This window comes from Pseudorca crassidens, chromosome 21, assembly GCF_039906515.1.
Source record: "Pseudorca crassidens isolate mPseCra1 chromosome 21, mPseCra1.hap1, whole genome shotgun sequence".
Classification (NCBI taxonomy): Eukaryota; Metazoa; Chordata; class Mammalia; order Artiodactyla; family Delphinidae; genus Pseudorca; species Pseudorca crassidens.
Genome location: NC_090316.1, coordinates 23,835,184 through 23,863,041, shown reverse-complemented (window position 1 = coordinate 23,863,041; position 27,858 = coordinate 23,835,184). Strand labels below are relative to the sequence as shown.

The 27,858-nt window shown below is 40.4% G+C and overlaps 2 protein-coding genes and 1 long non-coding RNA gene across 14 annotated transcripts in view; 2 read left to right on the top strand and 1 right to left on the bottom strand.

Annotated features, from left to right (window-relative positions):
• The window catches only part of TLR3 (toll like receptor 3), a 52,173-nt gene extending 49,909 nt beyond the window's left edge, over positions 1-2,264 (top strand). For all 11 annotated transcript variants that reach the window (XM_067721683.1, XM_067721682.1, XM_067721689.1 and 8 more), the window contains one exon: positions 2,024-2,264. Coding sequence is in view for 10 of the 11 variants with exons in the window: in XM_067721682.1 (XP_067577783.1) it covers positions 2,024-2,097 (74 nt within the window). In the remaining variant the exon portion in view is untranslated. The remainder of the gene's footprint in view (positions 1-2,023) is intronic.
• On the bottom strand, positions 47-9,027 carry LOC137216017 (uncharacterized). Its single transcript, XR_010939544.1, has 3 exons — positions 7,913-9,027; positions 5,521-6,675; positions 47-1,703 (listed from the first exon to the last, which is right to left on the bottom strand). It is a non-coding gene; the product is annotated as an uncharacterized lncRNA (long non-coding RNA).
• CYP4V2 (cytochrome P450 family 4 subfamily V member 2) lies at positions 7,449-27,858 on the top strand. 2 transcript variants are annotated; one of them, XM_067721696.1, is made up of 11 exons: positions 7,449-8,037; positions 12,034-12,146; positions 12,535-12,620; positions 13,420-13,610; positions 14,023-14,092; positions 15,640-15,694; positions 17,660-17,845; positions 20,865-20,967; positions 21,756-21,890; positions 21,984-22,163; positions 23,395-27,858. In XM_067721696.1, exons 1-11 carry the CDS (start codon positions 7,824-7,826, stop codon positions 23,565-23,567), a joined length of 1,506 nt encoding a protein of 501 aa, XP_067577797.1. In that variant the 5' UTR covers positions 7,449-7,823; the 3' UTR covers positions 23,568-27,858. The 2 variants fall into 2 exon arrangements, with proteins under 2 accessions (XP_067577797.1, XP_067577796.1); XM_067721695.1 differs by having other exon boundaries at positions 7,450-8,037; positions 15,568-15,694.

Genomic DNA, 27,858 nt, shown 5'->3' with positions numbered 1-27,858 from the left:
AAACAGAGATATTCTGAGGAGCTGCAGGGCATGGAAGGCTTTTATAAAAGGAAGGCAGGACAGGGAAAGGAGATCATCAGCAAGGAAAAAAGGAAAGTTCATTGGAGGAAGGTAAAAGCTCAAGTGATGATAGCTTGTTTTTGGCTGACCTGCCGGGTTTTCCATTGGCTGGGCTTGTTGCTGGGCAAGAAGGAAGTCTTCCTTCCTCCTGCTGGGGCAGGAATGTAGCTGCGCTTCCTGTTTGGGAGAGCAAGGTAGTCTCTTCCTGTTGGGGTCAGTCAGTTACTGATGTCTTCCTGGTGGGGTAAAGGTGAGTGGTGGGCAGGGCATGAGAGCTCCCACTACTGGCTTTCCAACCCCAACTTTGGCTGCGGTTTCCTTTTATTAATTTGCACAGTCTTAAAGGAGAAAATGCCCAAAGTTTCCTAATAATTTAGAGCCTCACCCTCATAAAAAAGAAAATGCTGTCTTGAGTCTTACGAGAAATCAGTGTCTCTCTCTGCTGTAGAGTTTCCATGTTTTTCTTCTGAATGAAACTCTATTTTCAGATTCTCTTTGAAGATCTCATTATAAAAATGCTTCACAAAATTAATACAAATCTTCTAGTTATTTTATGATGTAGAGTTTTACAGATAAATACTTATTCTCAGGTAGTATGCCATTTAAAGAATCAAGTTTCTAGACTGAATTCAGGCCTATGATGTTTTAATTTTCAAAACCGTTACCAACATTTTTGTTCAAGGAGGCAACGTAGCATCGTCATGAGGTGTGCCACTCTGAAATCAAATGCCTCGTTTCCATCCTGACTCGAGCACCTACTAGCTGAGCACTTTAGGAGAGCCTCAACTGCTCCGGGCCTCAGTTCTTTTATAACAGACTAGATGGAGAAAACAATTATTGGAAAAATGTATGGAAAGGACCTAGCTAGATGCCAAGCATACACTCTATGCTCAAAAAATATGAATCATTTGTATTATAGATAATCTCAAATGTAGAGGATAATTTGCTGTTTTAAGGGAAATAATAATATAACTTTAAAATAAATCTAGTATAATTCAAGCACTGGGACAACTCAGGTTTATCACTGTTTATGTCAGCCCTTCTATAGTTCTATAGCATAGTGATGTCAAAATTTCTCTATTCTTTTGAGATTTTTCTCCTATGCTCATAGCTCTAAGCTGCTGTGTCTTTTTGTTGCTTTTTGCCTTGTGCATTCCCCAGGAGTATTCTCTGTCATTTTCAATGACAATAGTTCTTTCTCTAAAAGGCAGCCATGGTATGTGAGAGAGAGAACAGTGACGGTTGATAAATACGATTCTGCGGATGGCAACAGACAGTGGCTAAGGAGTTTCGGAGATGTTGACTGCAGCGTGCTAAGTGGAGATGCCAAATAGTTTGTTGGGCGTACAGTACTAGAGGTTAGGAGAGGAAACTGGGCTCTGAATTTGTTTAAAATCTGCACTCTTAATTTTTCACCAAATACTAAGTCACTGTATTCTCTTATCAATAACTTTGTGACAACTGTCATTATTGCTGGTTGGAGGCCTTTTTTATGTCTATAGAAGTGATTGAGGGTACATAAGAGAGATGTTCCTATATTTCTAAAGATTTATTTTCTTCGTCTCTGACAGGCTTGTGGTCTCTTGCTTACCTTTGCTTCCAGGTCCAAAAGCGCAGGGGCTATTAACTTATCAGCATTATTCCTGTAGCAGAAAAAAAAAAAAAGGAAAGGAGAAGCTGAGGGACCAAGAGTGGGAAGGACTTCTTAAGGTAGCTGACAGAGTTCTCTGGGGGAACTCACGGCCAGGACCAAGGCCCAGTGGAGGGGAGGCCCACCCCTCTTTCTTCTCGGCACCCAGCGTGGCAGTTTTTCCAGATGACTATTTCCTGATTTGTGTACAAGTGACATTGAGTTTTTTTTTTTTTCGTTTTAAAAAATATCATCTGCATGGAACATATAACACGATCCTTTTGGGACCTGGGATTTGTAACATTTTAATGAGAATTTTGCTTGGTGTTTCAGGTTCACAATTTCCACCTAAATCTTTTCAGAGGACAACTTTGACTTTCAGAAAGAGATTCCAAGTGGCGTGTTGATGTGACTTCACCAGGACTGCAACACCTGCTGAAGCATTCAAAGCCTTGGTACACCATTTATCACTTGAAAACTAGAAGAAGTATTGTTATATATCTGTCTGACAGTCTGAGATGTTCGACTGCCTGAGAGAAATGCAAACAAATAAACAACTTAATTTTGAACACTTTTTGCTGTAAAGAGAATACAAGTCAAACCCACCAACCTTCTTCATTATCGGAAGCATTCCAGTAAAGGTTCTTTAGGCTTTGCTCAGAAGAATCTAATATGTGTTTATAATTCATCCTTTTATTAATTATACACAGACACACACATGCTTAGTGCGTGTATTCACACACTACTTCGTATATGAAAGTATATTATCTAGGAATATGCCATTTTATCTAGGAGTATGTAACTTTATGTCTTTTGAGATTTTTTGTCTCATTCTATTATTAATTCCATCAAAGTCCTAGTCACTAATAGATATTACTCCCTCCTTTAGAAAACAGCAAAGTCACCTTTGGTACAATATGACAGGTTGACTAATGTTCAGATTGTTCTAGTCATTGTGCTGACTTTCTTATACCTTTTTAAAAAAGCACTTTAGGGGCTTCCCTGGTGGCTGGTGCAGTGGTCGGGAGTCCGCCTGCCGATGCAGGGGACGCGGGTTCGTGCCCCGGTCTGGGAAGATCCCACATGCCGCGGAGCGGCTGGGCCCGTGAGCCATGGCCGCTGAGCCTGCACGTCTGGAGCCTGTGCTCTGCAACGGGAGAGGCCACAACAGTGAGAGGCCCGCGTACCACAAAAAATAAAAAATAAAAAAATAAAAAATAGAAGTACAGTGGTCTAGACTCATACCTTATAAACATTTTCTATTGGAAAATAAAGTACTAGTTTGGAGATAACATAAAGTCTTGGCTTTACCACTCACTTAAAAAAAAACAACAGCCTGCTCATGCATATATTTTAACACCTGTATTGAAGATAATACAGATAATAATCTAGAGTTTATTAAATAATGCTTAAATCAAGGATGGTGTAGGGCAGTGTTTTCATAATAATCTACTTTGATAAATGAGTCTCATCTTAGAATTTCCCTAACAAAGTTTGAAAACGGCAAATCAAATTACTCCTGAGATCAATTTTTAAACTAAGGTTAGTGACTATATTAATTAAAATGTCAGTTTATCCAAAACCAAGAAGAAATGAAGAAATTTAAAAAAAAAAAAAAAAAAAAAAGAAATTTAAAAATAATATAAAAACATGTAAAATACCATAGAAAACTACTAGATTGTATGAATTTAATACTAAAGGAAGTATCCATAGAGTTGTTATTCTGAACTAGAATGGGATTTCTATACCAATTAAGAGATACATTTTTATAATATAAATCATTTGCATATTATATTTTTATTGTCATTGTTTTCTTATGACTACAGATCATGGTTAGGATGTTTAATTCTTTAATTTTTAATAAAAAGTGTTGAGTTTTCAAAAATTCATTACATTTATAAAATCTTTAGATTCCCAATTTTCAATATAATTTGTGTAAATATTTCTCTATTCTGCAGTGTCTAATACACAGGTTACTCATTCATTTATTTCCAACTCCATAGCAAACTTTTCCCTGTGAATTCAAAATACATATCCATACATGTTTGTGAGGGTTTTACCTCATTTTTGAGTACACCAATTTAATCTTCATTTCAGAAAATGGCATTCCTGTGCGGCAATCATACTTGATATTTATCAAGCACCTCCTTTGTATAAGATTCTGTTCTAAGCATTGGGCTGAACAAGACAAAGTTTTGCCCTAACAGAACTTATACTCCAGTGGAGCGCACAGACTATAAACAAATCAATAGAAACGTAAGGTGAGCTAACAATCAGTGCTATGAAGAAATATAAAATAAGGCCATGTGACAGCGGAAAGAGTTGCAACTTTAGATAGGACAGTCAGGGGAGGCTTTATTGCAGAGGTAGTCTTTGAGCAAAGACTCAAAGCAAATGAGAAAAGAAGCCATGTAGAAATGGAAAAAAGAATTCTAGACAGAGGAAAAAACACACAGCCCAAAACAGGAGCATACCTGGAGGTTTGAAGAGCAGCAGAGAGGCCAGTGGGACGTGGGATGGGATTAGCAAGGGGGTAAATAATAAAGAATGAGATCAGCAAAGTAATAGGAGCTGAGGGTTTAAGATGCTTTCTGGCCTTGGATGTTGTAAATTATCCGAAATGGGGAGCCACTGGAGAGTTTTGAGGACCAAGTGATGTAATCTGACATGAGATGATGTTTCAGATCAGATGGTAGTGGTGCAGCTGGGGAGGAGTCAGGGACCTTGGGTGTGTTCTCAAATTTGAGCCAATAGGATTTGCCATTGGACTGGATGAGCAGAGTAATAAAAAATCCAGATTGCCTCGAAAGCTCTGGCTTAACACTTGGAAAGATGGTGTTGGCCTTTCCCGAAATCAGAAAAAGTTCAAGAGGAGCAGATTTGGAGGCATGTTGAGACATGTTTGTTTGAGATGCCTGAAGTGGAGATGTTGAGGTGTTTGGATATCTGTCCCTGGGGTTTAGAGAGGAGGTAGAGACTGGGGTGTGTGTGTGTGTGTATATATATATATGGTATTTAAGTACTGAAATGGATGAGATAACCAAGAAAGTGAGAACTTAGAAGCAGGGAAAAAAGAGTTCTGAGCCCCGGGCATCTTAACATCTGGAGGTACGGGATGTGAAGAGAAACTAGTAAAGCAGACAGAATAACTGGTGAGGGAGAAAAAAATCAAGGTAATATGGAGTCAAAGTCAAATGGGGGCGGCGGGGTTCAAGGAAGTGACAAGGACTCAAACATGTTGAATGCTGTTGATAAGTCAGTTTAGATAAGGTCTGAGAAATGACTTAAAGATTTAGCTACATGGGAGACACTGGTGGCCTTGACGAGATATGTGCTGGAAGAACGGACAACACAAAAGTCTGAAGAGGCTTCAGGAGAGAATAAGAGGAGGGATTGAAGACAGTAGGAATTTACACTGATCATTTGATGTGTGTGAGTATATAGATAACATAGTTCTATATCCAGTGAGAATTTATTTTTTTAATCTAAATTAGGTACCTTTTTCATACTGGGAATCATTCCAAGTGAGATAAAATTTAAGGAAATCAGTGTTAACATGTACAAAGGCCTTCTGTAGTTTATAACACATTGTGGCCCACGACTTTAACTTTCAGAAGCACTTATTTGAAGCTGGGGAGAGTAGCAAAGACCTTCCAAGTGGGAAGGGATTCGTCCTTTACTGTAGAATGAATCTTCAGGAGAGAAAGTAAGTTCACACCTTCCTACTCAGTTGGATTAGTTCCATGAAGCTGACAATGAATGTGGTTACAGAGGCAGACAGATTGTCTTCACCCTGGCACAGCACTGTTTCCTACACAGAGCATCCTTACCTTTTACGGTGGACCTTCTATGATGCAGCACTGTGTACGCTGCTACCAGGAGAGAAGGATGCATTTCTTGCAGGCCTGGCCATCTGACTGGTTTCCTCTGAAATGTAAATATTCCAAGGCAGTATGAGAAGGGTCCCATCTGGTAACAAGAAAACCACAGGAAAGATGAAAGGGAACAAAGGGACAAGGCTTTTCTTTTGTTGACCCTTAAAAAAAACCTTCAGTGTCCTGTTCCTCACCCACAAATTGCCTTCAAAATAAAACTAAACCGTGTACGCCTGGCAGTCAAGGTTTATTTCAGCTCGCTCCATGCCACCCATCAACATCATCTCGCTCTAGGCACTCTGAGCTACCTTGTGCTCCAAGCAGGGGCCCCTACACCGTCTCCTGAACCCCTCATACCCTTCCCTGACCTGGAGCACTTCTCTCGTGCTGCCTGGAGCATTCACTCCCCCCACCCCATCCCTCCCTCTTTCTCGACTTCCTGAGGTCTGCAGTTGTAGGTTATACTCCTTGTTTTGTCCACAGGGATTAGCAGAGAGTCAGATATAGACAAATCTTGTACTTTTATAGCTTTAATTGGCCTTGTGGCTCAGCCTCAGTCCTTTAGAGAGAAGGAAATGAGAGCCCAGAAGATATACTGAAAGATATTACACAGATATATTTTTTTGAAGTGTTAAAGTAATTCAATATGGAAGTGAATAACATAAAAAGTGTAAGTTCTTCTCCATTCCCACGCAGTCGAGTTGATCATTATTTTTCTTTCCAGGTATTAATCTAGCTGCAGAGAAAAAAAATTCTCCCAAAGAGGGCATTACATTATATACTTTGTTCTGCAACTTGTTTATTATTTTTTTCCACTTAATATTTCATGAACGTCTTTCTGTGTCGGTATATATAGATGACTTGAAGAAATTCAGTTGGAGAAAAGTCTTAGTATGTTTTTCTCTACATCAAAGAGGCTCTGCAGGTGGCTGCAAGTAAAGCTAATCCAATTAAGCAAAATAAAAATACAGGGTATTCTCAATATTCCAGCTTCCTTGGCACTTTTCCTATAGCTTAGGGACGTGCTGCTAGAAGAGGGACCCTCCATCCCAGCGCCTTTGTGAAGAAGGATCAAGTGTACACAAGGGAACCAGAGTCAGGATTGGGTACCTGGAGAAAAGAGAGAATTTGGTAGTTAGGGAAACCAGCCCCTGGGCAGAAGTGGAGCATCCTCCTCACTGTCCTTACCTTTTCCCTCCGCAGGCTCAGAGGTTTGTCTCCTTTCCCTTTTGAGAGCACTCCATAACTACTGTCTCCTTATCGAAACCTCCCCTCCCAGCATCACTTACCTCCACCGCTTTCAGAGAACGCGACCTCCATCCTCTCCCACCCGCCCTTGCCTTGTTCTCTTGGGGTGCTACCTTTTCTTGTTCCCGAAAATATTTTGAAAAATATTTGGATCACAACAACCTTACTCAACTCCCCTGTGTCGCAATCAGCCATCCGATGCAGACTGATAACTGGTGCCCCTAAGGTCGTGTCCCTAAGGCTACTCTGGATCAGAGTAGGTAGCTGCCCGAATGACCCTGATGCGGATGCCAGGATGCAACCCACCTCCGGGCGGGTAGGCAGCCAGTCCCAGCGGAGTGGACCACTGGCAGATGTGCAAGGAAATGAGCTTAGGTACCCAGCCGGGAAAAAACGAGCTCCAGAGGCTGAGTTTCAAACCAGATACGTCTTTGTTTCCATTTTAAAATATCCTGCGCACTCTAGCCCGAGTTGTCCCGTTCCCAGCAGAGGGGGTCCTATAAGCCAAAGCTCAGCCCCCTCTGGCCCCGGAGCGCCTCTCCATCACTAAGCTGCCTTCCATTTCACCTTTAGCATCCTCCCCGCTCCACCCACTAACGTGCCACCATTTACATCAGCGCAGCCCACAATGCTCGTTTCCCGGACTTTCGTTTTCTGCTCGAAGCAAACAAAGAGGCCGGTTACGTCGGCTTGGGCCCCCGCGGTGCCTGATCTAGGAGCCTCGGAGACTCCAACCTTGTCGCGAGAAGCAGGGCTGCCCCCGCTTCAGGGCGGCCAGGCCTGTGCCCACCTCCGGCCGGACGGGGAAGTGAGCGGGGCCGGCGACGCCTCCTTCTGCTCCCGGAGCGCCCCGCAGCCTGCGGGCGCCGCCCGACTTTCCAGAGGCCAGGAAACTCCGCCCGGGGCCGGCGCCCTTGACCTCCCGGGGCTGCACCGCGCCCGCCGCCCCGAGCATCCCGCCCCGCGGTCCCCGCAGCCTCAGTCCAGGTGCAGAGCGGCCCGCAGGCGCGATGCTGGCGCTGTGGCTGCTGAGCTTCGGGCAGAGGTTGCTGCTCTGGGGCGGGTTGTGCGCGGTCTCCCTGGCGGGCGCCATCCTCACCCTGCACCTCCTGCGGATGGTGGCGAGCTACGCGTGGACATGGCAGCAGATGCGTGCGGTCCCAACCTTGGAGGGCGCCTACCCCTTCGTGGGACACGCGCTGATGTTAAAGCCGGACGCGAGAGGTAAGGGACCGCGCCCAGGCCGGCCAAGTCCCCGTCCCAGGGATGGGGGCTCCCGACCTGCGCCGCGCCGCCGGCCTTCTTACAGCCTGGACACCAGGGCTTGAGGTGCTGACGCTGGGAGACAGGATTTGTCACCCGCTGGAGGATGGAGTCCCAGTTCTATCCAGGTTCCTTGTGACACCTGGCAAAATTGCTAGTGCCCTCCGTTCCCAACTAACTTTTTCTTTGTGTACAGCGTAGGTTGCAGCATCTCTGAGCTTTTGTCCTGAATTTTTGCTTCTTCTCTTCCCACCTCCTACCTGCTCCTACCTCAGAGCACTGCAATCTTTGCTTCTGTCTTGGCTGTTAAAGCCTTAAAGGCAGAAACTTCCCTGAACAAGGCAAATCCTTAGAATTTAGAAATCTCTCTCTCTCTCTCTCTCTCTCTCTCTCTCTCTCTCTCTCGACTGGAATATTTAACATAATTCTCTTTGGAATTACTTTCTGAGTGAAGAGAATGACAGTGTACTGTCTTTTATAAAGGGACTTTTTGATCCGTCATACAAGTACTAGATTTTGGCAACAGGTAAACTTTTGCTCCATTTCCAGCTTTGCAACCAAGTTGATGGATTTGGGGAAGCTGTTTGAAACTCTCTAAGTTAGAGGGGTTTTGTTTGTTTGTTTACCATTTACTTGTAAATGTATTACAGAGTAATTTTAAGGATGAAATTTAATGCATGTGGTATCTAGATCACTGTCTAGAACTTGGTTAGACTAAGTTAAAGTTGTCAATCAACCATTTATTGAAGCCCTGCTTTGTGCCCAGCATTTAGCTCAGCAAAACTGGGGATATCAGAATATTCTGAGAAATATTCCCTGTTCTCAGCACCTTTGTCTCTTATACAGGAGGCTGTGCCTTTCATTTTGTGGCTACTGTCCAAATTCTGCCCTCAGTAATTCCACCTGGAGTATTGCAGTTGCTTTCCCATGAGCCCTTTGAACTCTAATCCCTTGCTTTTGCATCTATGTCAGCACCCGTCTTCCTCAGCTGCCACCTGCTATTGGACCTGATATCTTCAAACCACAAATTCAGACTTCCCTGTCTCCTCTGTCAGACCAGACCAAGGCAGGCAGTATATTAGCACGAAGCCAGATATTTTGATACTGTTGACCTGACCCAGCTCTTTTCATGGCAATGTTACCAACTGTCTTGACCAGAAGACATTTTGAAGAAGTGCGGTAATATGGTTAAGGTGGTGCATTCTGGGGTCTGACTGCCTTGGGTACAAAGCCAGATTCCACCATTTACCAGCTCGGTGATATATTGGGCAAGTTGCTTAACTGTGCACAACTTCCTCAATTGTTTAATGACAGTAATAACAGCGTCCCTCCCCATATAACTGTGGTGAGGCACAAAAGACATAATACACCTGAAACCCTGAGCACTAGATCTGACATACAATAAACTGCCATAGCAAGTAAATATGACATAATGAATGTTAATTATTTTAAGATTATTATTATTAGGTTTGGCGTGCAAACACTTAAAAAAATCAAGACTATTGATTTAATTTTATATGCAGTGGACATCCCCAGCCTTAGCCCTTCTCCAACTTTGAACAACTTGCCCTGAAGCTCAGGGGTGGGTGAAGCTTAAGGATGGAAGAGGACCAGGGATGGACTGAGCACGAGCACATTTTTTGACATGGAAAAAGAGCTGAAGGGCTTCATGGTTCTGTTTTTTATGCCATACCAGTTTTTCCCCTTGCCCAAATTCCCACGTTAAAAAAAAAAAAACCCTGTCAAAATCTCAAGCATCATATTAGTAGCCTCACAGTGAGTTTGGGATGAATCCCACTGTTGTCAATCAGGCATTCCCATTGCCCAGGAGAAGCCCTGGATACCCATATGCCTCCCAACTAGCCTTCCCCTCCACAAAATTGGAAAGGAAGAAGTAAAACTGTTACTCTTTGCAGATAACATGATATTATAGAAAACCCTAAAGATTCCAGCAAAAAAAAAATTATTAGAGCTAATAAACTACTTCAGTAAAGGTGCAGGATATAAAATCAATATATAAAAATCAGCTGTGTTTCTATACACTAATAATGAACTATCAGAAAGAGAAATTAAGAAAACAATCCCATTTACAATTGCATCAAAAAGAATAAAATACCTAGGAATAAATTTAACCAAGGAAGTAAAAAAGGTGTACACTGAAAACTATGAGACATTGCTGAAATAAATTGAGTAAGAGACACAAATAAATGGAAAGATATTCCATGTTCATGGATTGGAAGAATTAATATTGTTAAAATTTCCATACTATCCAGAGCAATTCTCAGATTCAATGCAATCCCTATCAAGCTCTCAATGACATTTGCCACAGAAATAGAATAGTACCAAATTTTGTATGGAATACAAATGACCTCAAATAGCTAAAGCAATTCTGAGAAAGAACAAAACTGAAGGCATCACACTTCCTGATTTCAAGATATATTACAAAGCCATAGTAATCAAAACAGTATGGTATTGGCATAAATGCAGACACATAGATCAATGGAACAGAATAGAAACCCAGAAATAAACAGATGGTGGTCAATTAATTTAGCACAAAGGATCCAAGAACACATAATGGGGAAAGGACAGATTCTCAATAAATGGTTTTGGGAAAACTAGACAGACACTTGCAAAAGAATAAAACTGGACCACTATCTTACACCATGCATGATAATAACTCAAAATTGATTAAAGACTTAAGTGTAAGACCTGAAGCCATATACCTCATAGAAGAAAACATAAGTGGTAAGCTCCTTGATTTTTTGGATTTGACACCAAAAGCAAAGGCAACAAAAGCAAAAATAAACAATTGAGACTACATCAAATTAAAAAGCTTCTGCACAGCAAATAAAACCATTAAGAAAATGAAAAGGAAACCTACAAAATGGGATATATGATTTGCAAATCATATATCTAATAAGGGGTTAATATCCAAAATATATAAAGAACTCATACAAGTCAACAGCAAAAAACCCTGAACAATCTCATTTAAAAATGGGCAGAGGGTCTGAATAGACATTTTCCCAAAGAAGGCATACAGATGACCAACAGATACATGAAAATGTGCTCAACATCACTACTCGTCAGGGAAATGCAAACAAAAACCACAATAGGACTTCACCCCACACTTTTTAGAATGGCTATAATCAAAAAGACAAGAAGTAACACATTTTGGCAAGAGAGAAGGGAACTCTTGAGCACTGTTGGTGAAAATGTAAATTGCTGCAGCCACTGTGGAAAACAGTATGGGGATTCCTCAAAACATTAAAACATTAAAAACTGAACTACCGTATGATCCCTCAGTTTCACTTCCAGGTATATATACGAAGAAAATGAAAACATTAACTTGAAAAGATATATGCACGCCATGTACACTACAGTATTATTTACAGTAGCAAAGACATGGAAGCAACCTAAGTGTCCATCACTGGATGAATGGATAAAGAAAATGTGGTACACACACACACACACACAGAGGAATATTATTCAGTCATAAAAAAGAAGGAAATATTGCCATTTGTGAAAACGTGGATGAACCTTGAGGGCATAATGCTCAATGAAATAAGTCAGACAAAGCAAGGCAAGTATTTTGTGATCTCACTTCTGTGTGGAATCTAAAACAACAACAACAAATATCTCTCTGGGAGATATTAAGTGACTTGTCCAAAGTAAAACAAAAACAAAAACCCCAAGGAACCAAAAGACACAATAAGGAACTTATTACAAAATTTTTGTCTTTTAAAAACTTTTTATTGGAGTATAGTTGATTTACAATGTTGTGTTAATTTCATGTGTACAGCAAAGTGGATCAGTTATACATATACATATACCCACTCTTTTTTAGATTCTTTTCCCATATAGGCCATTGCAGAGTACTAAGTAGAGTTCCCTGTGCTGTATCCTTATTAGACAAAATTCTTGTCTTGATTAAATTTAAGATTAAATATTTTCTCCCAGATTTTTTTCAGCAGATGATTCAGTACACTGAAGAATACCGACACCTGCCACTGGTGAAACTCTGGCTCGGGCCCGTACCTCTGGTGTTCCTTTATAACGCAGAAAATGTGGAGGTGAGTATGTGGCAGATGTGATCAATATTCCACTGTCTGTCTGATGGTGTGGGAATCTCATTAGATGTGGTCATCCTCCGGATTCACCTGCCTCTCCCCTCTCCCCTCAAGAAATGACTCTGCTTGGTTCCTAGTTTGTGGGAGGAACCAGGAATCATCTTGGACATTTTCCTTCCTTTCAACTCCATTTAGTCCTCAAGACTGAATGACAATTATACGTTCAAAACTCTAATTACATTTCTTTGAGGCACAGGAATGAAAATGAATCACAGAGAAATAACAATTATGAAATCTTGCTTTAAAAATTAGTTGTGTTCTAGGCAGGTGTTCTTATAACTGAAATTGTTTTGATGTCTATATCCCTCAATTTTTTTTTTCTCTTTTAAAGGTAATTTTAACTAGTTCAAAGCACATTGACAAATCCTATATGTACAAGTTCCTAGAACCGTGGCTTGGCCTAGGACTTCTTACAAGGTACCTCAGTGGAAATTTGTAAAGCTGTCTTGTAGAAACAGTTATTTCTATGGGTAATTTGTTATTTCAGGAACTGACACAAGGTATTCTTCCAATAGCAAGATTGAGGTATTGGGAATTATGGGAGAAGCTGGAAGGAAAGGTCCAGCTAACAATGGGCCTTTGACAGATAGGGTGTGTGGTAATCTCCAGCCACTATATTCAATAATGATAATCACTAGTGTTCCAAAAAAAATGAGGAGGTACTGATGTATAAATGAAGTAAAGCCAAGGATAGTTTGCAGAAGGGAAATCTTGAAAATATAATGAAAAAGGCAGTCACCCTCGGAGAAGTGTATCGAACACAGTAGCCTCACTTCTTGAGTTGGCACCCAGAAACAGGACTCCATCCTCTGAGAAAGGGCCTAGCAAGAGAAAGGCAGGACCCTGGTGGGGACTTTGGAGAATTCAAAGATAGTAGAGATGAAAGAAAATCATGGAGCAGTGGATCATCTGAGGACTAAGATGTTGATAGAGGGGAGAAAAATTCTAATTTTTAGAAACTCAGAGCTTAGAAATTTAGAACAATTCTTAAATGTTTCCATTTTTAATGAATACTCTTCTAAACATTAGTAATATAGAACAGTATTCAAAATATTCACATTCTGTAACTATACATGAGTCTTTGTCATTCTGACCAAAGCATTTGAGAATCTGTAGATTAAGCTGTTTCAAGAGAACTTGATGATGACTATATTTATATTTTATTTGTTTCAGGTGTTGCTTCTTTTTTCTTTGTAACCGTGTATTTTATTTCTAGTACTGGAAACAGGTGGCGCTCTAGGAGAAAAATGTTAACACCCACTTTCCATTTTACAATTCTGGAAGATTTCTTAGATGTCATGAATGAACAAGCAAATATATTGGTTAATAAGCTTGAAAAACATGTTGACCAGGAAGCATTTAACTGCTTTTTTTACATCACTCTTTGTGCCTTAGATATAATCTGTGGTAAGTCTCACTGATTTATTTTTAAAGTTAGGATGTAATGATAAAATGGCACAAATAGAAAATAACAGTCCATAGGGCGGGGCGCGGCAGGGGAGAAAGGACATTGGGTTCTTCTGGAAGGTCCTATTGCTAAATTAGCCACCTGAGAAGCAGCAGCCATTCATAGGACTTTGGACAAATGGTCACTGAGCCAACATGACCAGAAGGTCCGAGGGAAGGAAGGGCAGGAACTGGGAGTAAGAGAAGCAGTAAGAGAAGCAGGAACTGGGAGTAAGAGAAGTGGGAAAAGAACAATTCTACAATATATATGGACAGAACAGGACATAACGTCTTTTTTCAAGTGTCTGCCACTGGAAAATGTAGCCAAGATATGTGCATGAATTGAATGGTTGCTTCTCACTATATTTTACAGAAACAGCTATGGGGAAGAACATTGGTGCTCAAAGCAACGATGATTCCGAGTATGTTCAAGCAGTTTATAGGTAAATGAAGTCCTAATTATTTCTAAAATTGTTATCGGGAATTCCCTGGCAGTCCAGTGGTTAGGACTCTGCGCTTTCACTGTTGAGGGCCCAGGTTCTATCCCTGGCCAGGGAACTAAGGTCCCGCAAGCTGCGTGGTGTGGCCCAAAAAAATAAAATAAAATTGTTATTGATCAGGGCTTTAAAAAATTCTTGCTAATAATTTCTGTCTGTACTGTAGCTTTTTCATCGTTTCAAAGTGAAACATTATACTAAAAGTTAACCTAACCATTTAAGCATATCTTTCAACAGTACAGGAATGGTTATGACACATCCAGATTATGCAGTAATTTTAAATGACTATTTTATAATATATCGAGAGATTACATTATGATGCTAAGTGATAAAAGAAGGACATAAATTTTTTGGTAGTTTGATAACCACTAGGTATAAAAAAATTATTCATAGAAAAAGCTAGGAGATACTATACCAAAATGTTAGCTGCGGTTATTATTGTGTGTGTGCTCTCTTTCTTATTGTGTTTTGGTTTTGTTGTGATTCATTCTCCTTTCCTATATTTTCTGCACTGAGTATGTATTATTTTTTAATTGAAATAATCAACTTTACTTTTAAAATTGCTTGTGATTATTTCCGCTATTAAGAGGCAGGGCCAGGATTTGATTCAATGTATCCTATCTTTAAGTCCACGGCTCATTTCACTTCATCTTAACAACTACTTGTTGAGCATCTATAATCTGCCATTCACTGCACAAGGTACTGACTAGTTTTATATGGGCACATGAAACAGAACAGCAGGGGAGACAGGCATTGAAGCAAATGAATATAAACTTATAAATTATAATAATTGCTTAGAAAGAAAAGATCAAGTTGATATGAGAGGAAAACAGGGATGTGTTTTACAGATTGCGTGGTCAGGAAAGGTCTTCTCTGAGGAATTGACATCTAAGCTGGTCATGAAGGAGGAAGATCGTGTAGAGGTCTTTCTGCTTCTCACTGGGAATAATGAGGGTGGTGCTCGTGACAGCTATGTGACGGATGGGCATTTAACGAGCACTTTTCTGTGGAAGAGGGCAACCCGTAGTTTACTGGCACTACGGAGGAGTGAGAAAGCAAATGAGTGGACACTATAAAGAGGCAGATTTCATATCAGCTTGTGCTACAAGAGCCACAGGCAGCCTGGGGTGTTCAAGAACTCTCCCTGGAGAAAAAGAAGCAGAGATCAGATGACCATTTAGTAAGGATGTTTTATAACAGATTCTTCATTCCTCTAAAGGACCCATTAAATGTTTAAGCTTCACTGGATGTGTAATACCCCATGCCTTCATTGTTGAGTGTAAAGCCTGGATCTTAGTAGCCTCTAAGACGAATCATTATCATCCCTACATATTACCCACATTGAGAGCGGGCATCAATTAGGTGCTCAAGAAATACACATTTTCAGTGTATCAGCTGATGTGTTTTTATCCTATTTATAGGATGAGTGATTCAATACATCAAAGAATGAAGATGCCCTGGCTCTGGCTTGACCTTTTGTTCTTTATATTTAGAGATGGATGGGAACACAAAAGGAGCCTAAAAATCCTACATAATTTTACCAAAAATGTAAGCCCTTGATTTTTTTTAATTGTGATAAAGTATACACAACATAAAATTTACCATTAACTGCACTCCCAGTGTTCTGAAACCATCACCACTCTCCATTTCTAGATCTTTTATATGTCCAAGATTTTTATGCTGTGTTAACATACCCTGGAGCCTGTGTCTCATAAAATAAAAGTTGAATAATAATGGAAAGAAGGAGACAGTGTGATTACATTTTAATTATGTACTCACCAAATATTAATTAAACACTTGTTAGGTGCCAAACACTGTACCAAGTGTTAAAAACATAGTAATAAGTAAGATATGTATGTCCCCTGAAAGAGGTTAGTCTAGTAGAGCAGGTTGTCTATTAAAAAAAATTACAAAATGTGATATGAACTATAAATATTTATTAACAAACAGGGCGCTATGTTGAATGAATAAAGAGGAGGGGATCCATGTCATGAGAGTCTTAGGGAAAATGTTTGGATTAGGCGGTAGCTTTCAAAGGCAAAGGGCATTTATAGCAGTATCTCAACTTGGAAAAGATTAAAATTAAGTAGATGTCACTATTTTACTTCCAATTAAAAAATAACAAGGAGATAGTGATATTGTTTCAGATATAAGATGTCAGTCTTGTGTTAAACATGTGCTTTTGACAAAGCAATATTTAATTGAAAATATACATCAAATTATGATTTAAATGTACTGATAAAAGTACCAATTTAAATATATTCTCTCTTTGCTGTCAGTTTCGGTTTAAACTATATTGGCATTTCTTCCTTACAGTGAGGTACAGCCTGTCACCAACAGATCATGTGGTTCCCAGTCAGGAAATGGATGAATGAGGTGTTGGATTGAGGTGGCCACAGTGGAGGACAGAGTTATCTCCATTACTGGGCAGTAGGAGAATGGCCACATTTTTCCTCAAATTACATGCATTACTATCAATATCAATAATTAATGAATTCCAAATTGGATGGACAATATTATTTATTTAATAAATATTGAAAGTTGCATACTGAGTGCCAGGCCCTAGGGGGTTCCCCCAAGAATGAAAGGAGATACGGTGTTTTGTCCTCAAAGCACTTAGGATCTATTCATTCAAATCACTTAGTAGTAGGTTTGGTCAATTGCCTGATAGGAGAAGAAAGTTGAAATGTATAGCCAAATTAAGTTTATGGGCTTTAATTCTTTTATTCATTCAGCAAAGATCTAAGGAACATCCTTAAAATGCCAGACAGTGTTCTAAGGGTTGGAATTATATCAATGAACAAAGACAAGTTTGCTGCCACATGGATGGTACATTCATGCATTATATTATATAGCAAGTATACTATAATGTCAGGCGTAAGTGAAACGGAAAAAAAAATAAAGTAAGGCTAGGAAGATAGTGAGTGCTAGGGACCAGGTTAGCAGTGATCCGGGAAGGTCCTTCTGATGGTGTGAGAAGGGGTCAAGACCTTAAAAGGAGGGAGGGAGTCAGCCACACTGGCACCTGAAGAAAGAGAAATCTAGGCAGCAGGAACAGTGAGCACATAGGCTGAACTGACTGCTCAACCTGCTGTTTCTTGTCCCCGATGCAAGCTGTGATGAGAGCAATCCATTATTCGTCTATTATATAATGATTGCATTCTCCCACCACCTAAACTTTTTCTCATTAGCTCATCCAAATCTCTAGGGCACCACCTAGGGGACTACTAACTCTATTCCCGTGTTAGAAAGATGGCAGAAATAGCCCTTGAATATTCTGAATTTGTCTGACATTAAATTTGTTTTTAAAAGTCTTATCAAATAATGCCCTAAAATGTTAACAGGAAGCTTTACTATATTTTCCACGAGAGCCTAAGTTATTGTTGAGTTAGAACAGGAAAGCTTTCATGGAAAAAAAATCCATGAAAGAAGCTAGTATATTTTCATAAGAAAATATATTATGAGGCTACATCAAATTCCAAACAAGAGCATATGATTGTTTAACTCATACAGGTCATCACTGAACGGGCCAATGAAATGAAGAGACATGAAGAAGGTAGAAGTAATGACAAGGACTCTCCTCCACGCAATAATAAACGCAGGGGTTTTCTCGACTTGCTTTTAAATGTGACTGATGACCAAGGGAACAAGCTGAGTTATGAAGAGATTCGAGAAGAAGTTGACACCTTTATGTTTGAGGTATTTTATCTCATCACGTTATTTTCGGGTATCATTAAACAAATTGCAGTTATTTTCTAGAATCTTTAGCATCATTTTTAAAAGTTTATTCAAGTTTTAAAGTAGCTTCATATAACTGAGGATGAGTCGCTACATTATAATTAGAAATTACAAAATGTAAGAACCTGATTAAGTACCAGATCAGCTTTCTTCTTCAGAAAAAGCCTTTGACTCGTGTTGAGTATAGCGCTAGACACATTGTTTTCTCAGGAAAACCTAAAACCCATTGGATTTTTCCAAGTAGAAAAGAAGTCAGAAATTGCTTTCCCTATATTGCTTCATGCTTTTTAAAAATTTCTGAAACCCACACGTCTGTCTTTTCACTACCTCCTTTTTTGAAGTTCTAGCAAATGAGTGCTTAGCTCTTGCTTTGAGCTGCCCAAACTAGAGAAGATAGCAAGAGCCCTCCGACAGAGAATTTAACTAGATTGTGATTCTAAAGGGATTTCTGACCTTCAAATAATGAAAAGAAAGATGCAGTTTTTACAAAAGGTAATTCTAGCATTATTAAATATTACAAAGAGTGAATCTCTCAGTGTGTGGATTGCCAAATAAAGATGAAGAAATGGTTTTAAAAAGCTCCCTGCGGTAATATCCTGGAAGTGGAGGAAAGTGAAGGGCATGGGTGGCTTTGGATGGCTCAGTACATGCCAGCCATGGACGGTGTGAGCAGCCCTGCTTGCAGGCACCTGGGTACAGTGTGCCTCTGGGTACAGTGTGCCTCTGGGTACAGCGTACCTCTGGGTATACTGCCAGATCGCACATTCTCCCGGGGGCACAGTATAGGAAAGCAAGCTGTGTCAAGGGTCCCTAGACCCGAGTTCTCATTCTGGCTCCATGCTGACTAGCCTTATGAGATGGTGCCAATCATCTCAGATTTCTGTCACAGCTTCCCTGTGTATAAAATAGAGAGATGGATTAGATCAGTGGTTTTAAACTTCTTTTTTAAGCAGAGTGCTTCACTGAAAAGAAATTTTATGCAGAAAATGGACATCTAAATTAGCTAAAATGTGGAGCAGTGTTAAGCTGGGGTCTCTGGGGCCAAATCCCACCTCTAACCTGTACTAGAGGTGGGACCTCGGGTAACTCATGGAGCCTCTCTGGGCTTTGGTGTCCTCACTGTTATAGCATGGGCCTCGCAGGATAATTATAAGGATTAGATGAATGATTTTTTAAAGCGCACGAAGAATCTTGCCCGGAGCATGGGAAGGGTGTGGTGGATATTGGCTATTATCATTTGAAGTTAAAGTGGAGAGACCATCTCACATCTCCGCCCTGCATACACACGCACACACACACGCCCACATACACTCTCATGCACACGTGCACACACACTTCCTTCTCCTACCAAAAACCTCTCACTTTCATGAAAACAACCAGAATAATGATCCGTTTCTTCCAGCTCTAACATTGTTTGAAATTCTAAGTTCTTTCTTCTTTGCATCAAATAGGAGACACACCTCGTATGATTATAATATGGTGACCTCCTCCATAGAGAGGTTGCAGGTTATTACGACCACACCTTTCCTGCCCCAGGTGCTGGCCACTGGATACTAAGGTTCCTGCCCCTGCCCTGTCCCACTTCTATAAACTGTGTGCTTTGTGCTTTGCTTAATCCTGCCTTCCTCGGGTAGCAGACGCGTGGAAGCAGGAAGTTCAGCCGACATCTCTTACACATTGGGATCAGGCTTCCGCCTATAAATTCAAGCGAAGTTATTAAGAATTCTTTAGCAAGAGCACTTCCTCTTGTGACTGGTAAACAACTGAGTGAAATGGGTCAGATCTGGTCCACAGCTCAGGGTAGTCTCTGTGAAGGAACAGCAAGCCTGAGAAGAGGCAATGGCACCAATATCAGAGACTCGGAAAATATGTATTTTATAAAATTGCAGAATAAACCTCAAACAATTCAACTTCGAAGCTGTTTTATGAAGCAAATGCTTTGGAGATTTCTGCCCAGAAAAAGAAAAATTATAACCATCACTTTTGTTGCATGGGGAAAATGGAAAAGTAAGAACTTCCATAGAGGAAACAATTTGTTTTCGGTTTAGTTCCCCTAAAAGTCTTATTCATAGAGTTATAATATTATTATTGATTTTCCAAACTTTTTTTTTCTGCAGAACTCCTGTAAAAAAAATTCTTCGTCTGTTCTTAATCTCTAAAATGTAAATATCTGTATCAGGTATTTCACAGAGTCTTTCTAAAGGAAAATTGAATTAGTTTCTGCAAAGTACTTAGTATTTTGCCTGAAGCTCAGCAAGTATTACGGGAGGCTATTTATCAACTTCCTGACATGCAGGATGTTACTCAGAACCACACACAGACACCCTGGCGTCCAGGGCTGACAGGTAAAGCCTACCTTACAAATGCTAGAAGGTGGAGGAGTACAGATCTGGTAAACTGGCTCATAAAAGTCAGGCTTTTTCCCCTTAAAAACAGTCAAGAGCACCTAGTTCCCTTGGAAGGCCCCCTTATTAGCACAGCCTAGCCACTTCTCACCACATATGCATAATTCTTCTCAATTATGAGAAGAATAACCATTATGATACTTTTCAGATTTAATCATCTACAGCAGATCATTTATAAGTTGACTCAGAGGTTCTGTTCCTATTTCCCTTTCGACGGTGTACTTACAGCCTTCCTTTCATTCCTCGGAGCATCACAATTACCTTTTTATACCATGTATTACTGGAAAAGATTCCTCTTGGTAATCTCCCGTCCCTCACAGTGATTCAGGGAGTTGATTGATGGCTTTTGGAGCTCGAAGGACCTTAGAGTGTTGAAATATCTATCTAAGCATGAACCTTACCTTTGAAGGGATTGTTTTATTTGTTTGTTTCTCACCAAGGTGAAATACTGTACCGAATTAATTTATTCTGTTTGGAATCGCAGTGCAGCTGTCAAATCCAGAGACAATTCCAAATAGAGTTCTCTCTTCTAATCTTCACAATACTACTCCACTATTTTTTCCTTACATTTGTAGGGTCACGATACGACCGCAGCTGCAATAAACTTGTCCTTATATCTATTGGGTTCGTATCCAGAAGTCCAGCAAAAAGTGGACAACGAACTGGAGGAAGTGTTTGGTATGTTTTGTCCCTTCACTGGTTACACTGTGGGTACCATGTCCATGGAAGCAAGTGCCGTTCCTGCTCATGAAGCATAAACAGCAGGACCAATGTTTATTGCATAAACAGCAATAAGCAGGAAGCCTCCCCTATGGGATCCCTTCCAGTCCCAGTCTTCTTAGCAAAGCCTTATTCATCACTTACAGAATACAGGCATTTGCTAATTGCATGGCATGTGACTGCACTGGGCTAGATGCTGGGGATGCACAGATAAATGTTACTGTCCTCAAGCATCTCACTGCTTAATAGATGAAGCAGACATATCTACATAAAGCACTGAGTCACGGGGTCAAGGAAAACTGTTTCATACAGCATTGCGTCTGGCCACGAATGAGAGAGAAGATGCATTAAGCCGGTAGGACAAACTTTTCTATGACACAACCAGCAGTCCGCAGGTAAGCTGTCCTAGGCTGATGCCAGCAGTGATGTCACTGGAGTCCCAGCACCCCAAAAGGAAACTCTGTCCCATTAATCAGCCCCTGGCAACTGCTAAGTTACTGTCTGTCTCTATGGATTTACTACCTGTTCTGAATACTTCCTATAAATGGAATCCCACAACATGTGACCGTTGGTGTCTGGTTTCTTTTACTGAGCATATCTCATTTTATTTCGATTATGGGTAATACTAGAAACTCTACTTTAGCTGTAGGTATTTAACATGTTTTGATGCATGTATTCTTCAATGTCCCATCCCCCAAGCTCAAATAATCCTTTCCTTGTTTATCTCATGTATTTACTTAAACCAGGGAGATCTGATTGTCCTCCTACCTTAGATGACCTGAAGAAACTTAAATATCTGGAATGTGTTGTTAAAGAGAGCCTTCGCCTTTTTCCTTCTGTTCCTTTCTTTGCCCGTAATCTTAATGAAGACTGTGAAGTTGGTAAGAATTCTATAATTTGAATAGGAGGGAGAGTGGATTATTTTAATGTCTGTCTTGCTCCATACTCATGGCCTATTGACTACTTCTTGACAGCGGGTTACAAAGTCGTGAAAGGCTCTCAAGTAATCATCATGCCCTATGCACTGCACAGAGATCCAAGGTACTTCCCCAATCCTGAGGAGTTCAAGCCAGAACGGTTCTTTCCCGAGAATTCGAAAGGACGTCATTCATACGCATATGTGCCCTTCTCTGCTGGACCCCGAAACTGTATAGGTTTGTATCCATCAGAACTTGTTTGACCTTTCAGGCCTGCAGAGTAGGGGGTTTCACACAAAAATTTCTTGAGATGTAGCAGCCCACAGGCAACTGTCTTTTTAAAAAACTGGCTTCCTCTTCCCTCCACTTTACTATACATTACTGTTTTAAAATGTGACTGTCATAAAGTGTATTAGTTTGCTAGGGCAGCCATAACATGGTACCACACACTGGGTGGCTTAAACACAGGAATTTATTTCCTCCCAAATCTGAAGCTAGAAGTCCAAGATCGAGGTATCAGCAGGATTGGTAATAAATACCTGCTTAGCTTGTAAGTGATCTTCTTCTCCCTGTCTCCCCACATGGTCTTTCCTCTGTGTGTGTCTGTGTCCTAATCTCTTCTTTTTATAGGGACCACCAGTCAGATTGGATTAGGGTCCACCCATCTGATTATTTTATTTTATTTTTGACCATTTTAATTTAATTACTTCTTTAAAGTTCCCATCTCCAAATAGTCATATTCTGAGATACTGAGGTTTAGGACTTCAACCTATGAATTTGGGGGGACACAATTTAGCCCATAACATAAAGCATAAATAGTTTCATGGTAGAGTTTGAAAATGTTGTAGCTTTTAGATTAAAATAGAACACACTTCATATGGTACAAAACCTATTTATAACAATTAGTTATATTTAGCTTAATTTCTGTGTTTGTTGATTTTAAGAACTGCATTTTGCAAAACCAAAACACAAAATGCTTACCACAAGGCCAGATGAAGTGCTTAAGCAAAGTGAATGCGTGTCACCATGCATTATAAACACTTTCAGCTTCAGAATCTCTAGCATTTTATCGTTTATGTAAATGCAGACATTTGTAAATTAAGGCCAGATTTAAATGGATGAATCTGACGCTTATTTAGTACCTCTCAAGTAAATTAAATTTAAGTTAAAGGCCCAAATAAGAAATCAGTCGAGAGTGGTGATTCTCATGCTTAAACGAGCCCAGGATTCATCTCAGGTTTTGCTAAAATACAAATACCTGGCCCACTTCAGCTGTTCAGATGCACTGGGTGGGAACAGGAAGGGCACTCAAGAATCTTCATGTTTTACAAGCACCCCAAGTGATTCTGATTCTCCCAGGGCCCACTGCGAAAATATAAAATTGCTTGCTTCCTCTAATTGGACTTGTGATTTCTCACATTTGAGATACATCTATCATTAAAGTGTTGCTATTTACATTAATTTGAAGGTCAAAAGTTTGCCATGATGGAAGAAAAGACCATTCTTTCCTGCATCCTGAGGCATTTTTGGGTAGAATCCACCCAAAAAAGAGAAGAACTTGGTCTGGCAGGAGAACTGATTCTTCGTCCAAGTAACGGCATCTGGATCAAGTTGAAGAGGAGAAACACGAATGAATCCTAACTATACTACTGGGCTGCTCTCTTACCACAAAAAGGTCTTTCTTTAAAGGAAGCTTTGCATTTACAATTTGTAGATCATGAACTCAATATTCTTAATCCCTAAACCTAATTTTTTTCTTGTCCCCATTTACCTTGGGGTCAAGTCTACCAAAGCGTGAGTTTTCATATCTCCATCACCATCATAGCTCTGACCCCTGGTCTTGATCCCAAAAGTAAACTGATGACTGTACCCAAATAAACACATAAAACCTTCTCAGCAGAGGGATCCACAGGCCAATCCAATTTCAATCAACGGACCCAAAGGATATAATTTAATTGAAGTTCCAGAATATTTTTAAGGTATTCTTGTAGACTCAGGAACATATACATGCATGTATATATATACATTTGTTTGAAAAGGGTGAGTAATTAAGTACTTAGACATAAGGAGCTTAAGTTTCAAGAATTATATCAGTGGCATCAATTATGAGAAGAATAACAATTATGATACTTTTCAGATTTAATCATCTACAGCAGATCATTTATAAGTTGACTCAGAGGTTCTGTTCCTATTTCCCTTTGGACGGTGTACTTACAGCCTTCCTTTCATTCCTCAGAGCATCACAATTACCTTTTTATACCATGTATTACTGGAAAAGATTCCTCTTGGTAATCTCCCGTCCCTCACAGTGATTCAGGGAGTTGGTTTATGGCTTTTGGAGCTCGAAGGACCTTAGAGTTTATCAAGTTATGCCGGGGGCTCTCCCTATCCACGAATTCTGAATCTATGGATTTAACGAATGGCTGATCGAAAATATTTGAAAAAGAATTCCAGAAAGTTCCAAAAAGCAAAGCTATTTACATAGCATTTACATTGTATTAAGTATTATAAGTAATCTAGAGATGATTTAAAGTATACAGTTGGAGGTTCAAGATGGCGGAGTAGAAGGATGTGCGCTCACTCCCTCTTGCGAGAGCACCGGAATCACAACTAATTGCTGAACGGTCATTGACAGGAAGACACTGGAACTCACCAAAAAAGATACCCCACATGCAAAGACAAAGGAGAAGCCCCAGTGAGAGGGTAGGAGGGGCACAATCACAATAAAATCAAATTCCATAACCGCTGGGTGGGTGACTCACAAACTGGAGAACAATTATACCACAGAAGTCCACCCACTGCACTGAAGGTTCTGAGACCTGCACCAGGCTTCCCAATCTGGGGGTACAGCAACGGGAGGAGGAATTCCCAGATAATCAGACCTTGAAGGCTAGTGGGATTTGACTGCAGGACTTCAACAGGAGTGGGGGAAACAGAGACTCCACTCTTGGAGGGCACACACAAAGTAGTGTGCACATTAGGACCCAGGGGAAGGAGCAGTGACCCCATAGGAGACTGAACCAGATCTACCTGCTAGTGTTGGAGGGTCTCCTGCAGAGGTGGGGGATGGCTGTGGCTCACCAAGGGACAAGGACACTGGCAGCAGAAGTTCTGGGAAGTACTCCTTGGCATGAGCCCCCCAGAGTCCACCATTAGCCCACCAAAGGGCCTGCAGGCTCGAGTGCTGGGTCACCTCAGGCCAAACAAACAACAGGGAGAGAACTCAGCCCCACCCAACAGATTAAAGTTTTACTGAGCTCTGCCCACCAGAGCAGCACCCAGCTCTACCCACCACCAGTCCCTCCCACCAGGAAGCTTGCACAAGCCTCTTAGTTAGTCTTATCCACCAGAGGGCAGACAGCAGAAACAAGAAGAACTACAATCCTGCAGCCTGTGGAACAAAAACCACATTCACAGAAAGACAGACAAAATGAAAAGGCAGAGGGCTATGTATGAGATGAAGGAACAAGATAAAACCCCAGAAAAACAATTAAATGAAGTGAAGACAGGGAACCTTCCAGAAAAAGAATTCAGAATAATGATAGTGAAAATGATCCAGGACCTCGGAAGAAGAATGGAGGCAAAGATCCAGAAGATGCAAGAAATATTTAACAAACACCTAGAAGAATTAAGGAACAAACAAACAGAGATGAACAATATAATAACCGAAATGAAAAATACACTACAAGGAATCAATAGCAGAATAACTGAGGCAGAAGAACAGAGAAGTGACCTGGAAGACAGAATGGTGGAATTCACTGCCATGGAACAGAATAAAGAAAAAAGACTGAAAAGAAATGAAGACAGCCTAAGAGACCTTTGGGACAACATTAAATGCACCAACATTTGCATTATAGGGGTCCCAGAAGGAGAAGAGGGAGAGAAAGGACCCAAGAAAATATTTGAAGAGATTATAGTCAAAAACTATAACCACCCAAGAGATAACCACCCAAGTCCAGGAAGCACAGAGAGTCCCAGGAAGGATAAACCCAAGGAGAAACATGGGAGATACATAGTATCAAACTGACAAGAATTAAAGACAAAGAAAAATGATTGAAAGCAACAAGAGAAAAATGACAAATAAAATAGAAGGGAACTCCCGTAAGGTTAACAGCTGATTTCTCAGCAGAAACCCTACAAGCCAGAAGGGAGTGGCATGATATATTTAAAGTGACATACAATGGAGAAAAGACATTCTCTTCAATAAGTGTTGCTAGGAAAACTGGACAGCTACATCTAAAAGAATGAAATTAGAATGCTCCCTAACACCATACACAAAAATAAACTCAAAATGGATTAAAGACCTAAATGTAAGACCGGACACTATAAAACTCCTAGAGAAAAACATAGGAAGAACACTCTCTGACATAAATCACAGCAAAATCTTTTTTGACCCACCTCCTAGAGTAATAGAAATAAAACCAAAAATAAACAAGTAGGGGGTTTCCCTGGTGGCACAGTGGTTAAGAATCCGCCTGCCAATGCAGGGAACACAGGTTCGAGCCCTGGTCTGGGAAAACCCCACATGCCGTGGAGCAACTAAGCCCACATGCCACAACTACCGAGCCCGCATGCCATAACTACTGAAGCCCGTGCACCTAGAGCCCATGCTCCTCAACAAGAGAAGCCACTGCAATGAGAAGCCCGTACACCACAATGAAGAGTAAGCCCCGCTCGCTGCAACTAGAGAAAGCCCACGCACAGCAACAAAGACCCAACGCAGCCAAAAATAAATAAATTAAATTTATTAAAAACAAACAAAAAAACCCCAGATGGGACCTAATGAAACAAAAGCTTTTGTACAGCAAAGGAAACTATAAACAAGACGAAAAGACAACCCTCAGAATGGAAGAAAATACTTGCAAATGAATTAACGGACAATGGATTAATCTCCAGAATATATAGACACCTCATTTAGCTCAATATTAAAAAAACTAACAACCCAATCCAAAAATGGGCAGAAGACCTAAATAGACATTTCTCCAAAGAGGACATACAGATGGCCAAGAAGCACGTGAAAAGCTGCTCAACAGCACTAATCATTAGAGAAATGCAAATCAAAACTACAATGAGGTATCACCTCACACCAGTTAGAATGGGCATCATCAGAAAATCTACAAACGACAAATGCTGGAGAGGGAGGGTGTGGAGAAAAGGGAACCCTCTTGCACTGCTGGTGGGAATGTAAATTGATACAGCCACTATGGAGAACAGTATGGAGGTTCCTTAAGAAACTAAACATAGAGCTACCATATGACCCAGCAATCCCACTACTGGGCATATACCCAGAGAAAACCATAATTCAAAAAGACACATTCACCCCAATGTTCATTGCAGCACTATTTACAATAGCCAGGTCATGGAAGCAACCTAAATGCCCACCGACAGATGAATGGATAAAGAAGATGTGGCACATATATACAATGGAATATTACTCAGCCATAAAAAGGAATGAAATTCAGTCATTTGTAGTGATGTGGGTGGATCTAGAGACTATCATACAGAGTGAAGTTAGAGAGAGAAAAACAAATATCGTATATTAACACATGTATGTGGAACCTAGAAAAATGGTACAGATGAACCAGTTTACAGGGCAGAAATTGAGACACAGATGTAGAGAACAAACGTATGGACACCAAGGGGGGAAAGTGGCGGGTGGGGGTGGGGGTGGTGTGATGAATTGGGCAATTGGGATTAACATGTATACACTGATGTGTATAAAATGGATAACTAATGAGAACCTGCTGTATAATAAAATAAAATAAAATTCAAAAAAGAGTAAACTCATTCAAAAACAAACAAAAAACGGATATTGACAAATACAGCTCTGATTCTAAGGACCCTGTATTTTGTTTATTCTGATGTGAAATCCTCCGTTGTTTTCTTATTTAAGAAAATATTATCTCCTAATAAAAAGAAAATATGTTCATTA

Coding starts and splice junctions, on each gene's coding strand:
- CYP4V2 (XM_067721695.1), top strand. CDS start 7,824: ATGCTGGCGCTGTGGCTGCTGAGCTTCGGGCAGAGGTTGCTGCTCTGG. Junction 12,147..12,534: donor ATAACGCAGAAAATGTGGAG/GTGAGTATGTGG, acceptor TCTCTTTTAAAG/GTAATTTTAACTAGTTCAAA. Junction 14,093..15,567: donor TATGTTCAAGCAGTTTATAG/GTAAATGAAGTC, acceptor TCCTATTTATAG/GATGAGTGATTCAATACATC.